The sequence below is a fragment of the Priapulus caudatus genome, unplaced genomic scaffold (assembly GCF_000485595.1).
Source record: "Priapulus caudatus unplaced genomic scaffold, Priapulus_caudatus-5.0.1 Scaffold333, whole genome shotgun sequence".
NCBI lineage: Eukaryota > Metazoa > Priapulida > Priapulimorpha > Priapulimorphida > Priapulidae > Priapulus > Priapulus caudatus.
In genome coordinates, this window is record NW_014577394.1 from 237,204 (window position 1) to 238,940 (window position 1,737).

The following is a 1,737-nucleotide window of genomic DNA, read 5'->3' on the forward strand; positions in this document are numbered from 1 at the left end:
ACCAATACCGGTACTTATTAGTGTAGACTGTAGGACTGAATCTGACGACGGCGGCCCAGCCTGGTTCAAGGATAGAGACATGAGTCCCAATAAAACCAATATCATTTACATCAATATAAATATAATATTATATCAATATAATAGGTTAGGGTTATGGTTAGGATTAGGGTTAGGGTTAGGCACATTGGTTTTATTGGGACCCATGTTCTCTATCCTTGGGCCCTGAGGGCCTGACTCCGAGGCTTTCCAATTGAGTTTTATCTACGAATAGTGAATATAGAGTCTACATTACAAATGCTGGGTACATGTTTATTGACAATACTTACTTGGTGGAGAGATTGCAGCCATACGTTGGCCCTAATCAGGTTCCTGTCACATTTATACATAAAATCCTGACAAATTTACTTGACGAACCGCCATACTTGTGTTTCGGAACTACTTTTGGCTCGGTTGTATCAGTGCACAGGATCGTCTGTGTTTATTATATATGACAACTATAAACAAGCGCCTATTAGTTAATTGTGTAATAAACAAGGGTAAAGATAAATTACACTAAAGATTGAATCTGTAAATCGAAATCACGTTAGTTTGTTTAAAACCCATAAATACCTAAGGCCTATATTCTTTTGGTTAACCATCCGCATGACGTCAGTCACTAAGGGGCGCTCAGATCGTTTACCTCTGCCTCGATGTAGGCAGAGATGTAGTAGTAGGTTTGTTTTACAAGAAACGATCTTATCAGCAGTGTGCTCCCTATATAGTAATGTATTGCTAGCAATTGAGTTAAAGACAAGTATCGGTATGGTTACTGAGATTAAAATTGAATAAATTTTAGCGTGACGTACAAAGGTGGATGACATGTAAATTGTAGGGGAGCTTGAAGTTTTGAACACATTTGCACCACCGAAGTCATGTCATCGAAGCAGAAGCTGTTCGAGCTTTGGATGGTCTACAGTGTGAAGGTATGGCAAATGTACTTAGTACTACTTACTAAGTTACTTAGTTACTACTACTAGTGTGGGATGTGACATGGGACTGTGACTTGTTTGGAAACTGAGGGTCGTACCAGGCTCATGTGATGACAGCTGTGTGTTACCTCTCACATTTTATTTTTAGTTCCTTATAAACCGTGCAAAAGGTTGAAAGCTTGTTTCGTCGCTCAATGACGTCACAGTGTCAACTGTACAAAATTAATTTTTTTAGGGTTAGGGTTATGGTTACATGTTAGGGTTAGGGTCACAATGCACCTTCAAACAGGAGTTTGAGTCCGTACGGACGTGACGACACTGTGACGTCATTGAGCGACGAAACAACAGGGTGAAAAACTGATAATTGGAGGTACTGGTCCAGCGGCAGCAGGACCAGTGCCTCTGAGGAAGCACTGGTCCTGGTCAGTAGGCACTGGTCCAGGATTTTTGTCGTAGCAAAGTGAATGACTCGGATGTGGGGACGTTTTTATATGGGGGGATGGTGCAATTTGGTGATGTGCATTCTAAGGTATTCTTAAAAAATATATTTTTTACTCATTTTGATACACCAGGGTTCTCCAAGCTTTTTCATTATAGCATGGCAGGTGCTGCCTTTACGGTCCTAGTTGCAAATCGCCGAAGGCGGTTTGCGTGCTAGGGGGGTCCGGGGGCTATGATATTTAGCATGGCGGCTATGAGTGGCGGGTGCATTTTAGGATGGCGGGGCTCGACGATAGCCTGGCGGGCCGCCAGGCTATAAGTGCTCTTG

At 42.3% G+C, this 1,737-nt stretch overlaps 2 protein-coding genes across 2 annotated transcripts in view; one reads left to right on the top strand and one right to left on the bottom strand.

Moving 5' to 3' along the window:
* The window catches only part of LOC106809167 (activin receptor type-1-like), a 15,507-nt gene extending 15,074 nt beyond the window's left edge, over window positions 1-433 (bottom strand). The window contains exon 1 of the mRNA XM_014812152.1: window positions 327-433. Within this exon, the coding sequence (XP_014667638.1) occupies window positions 327-348 (22 nt within the window). The 5' untranslated portion in view covers window positions 349-433. The remainder of the gene's footprint in view (window positions 1-326) is intronic.
* A 238-nt stretch (window positions 434-671) lies between these two features.
* Window positions 672-1,737, top strand: part of LOC106809168 (neurobeachin-like protein 1) — a 37,571-nt gene continuing 36,505 nt past the window's right edge. Inside the window, exon 1 of the mRNA XM_014812153.1 lies at window positions 672-962. Coding sequence (XP_014667639.1) covers window positions 912-962 — 51 coding nt within the window. The 5' untranslated portion in view covers window positions 672-911. The remainder of the gene's footprint in view (window positions 963-1,737) is intronic.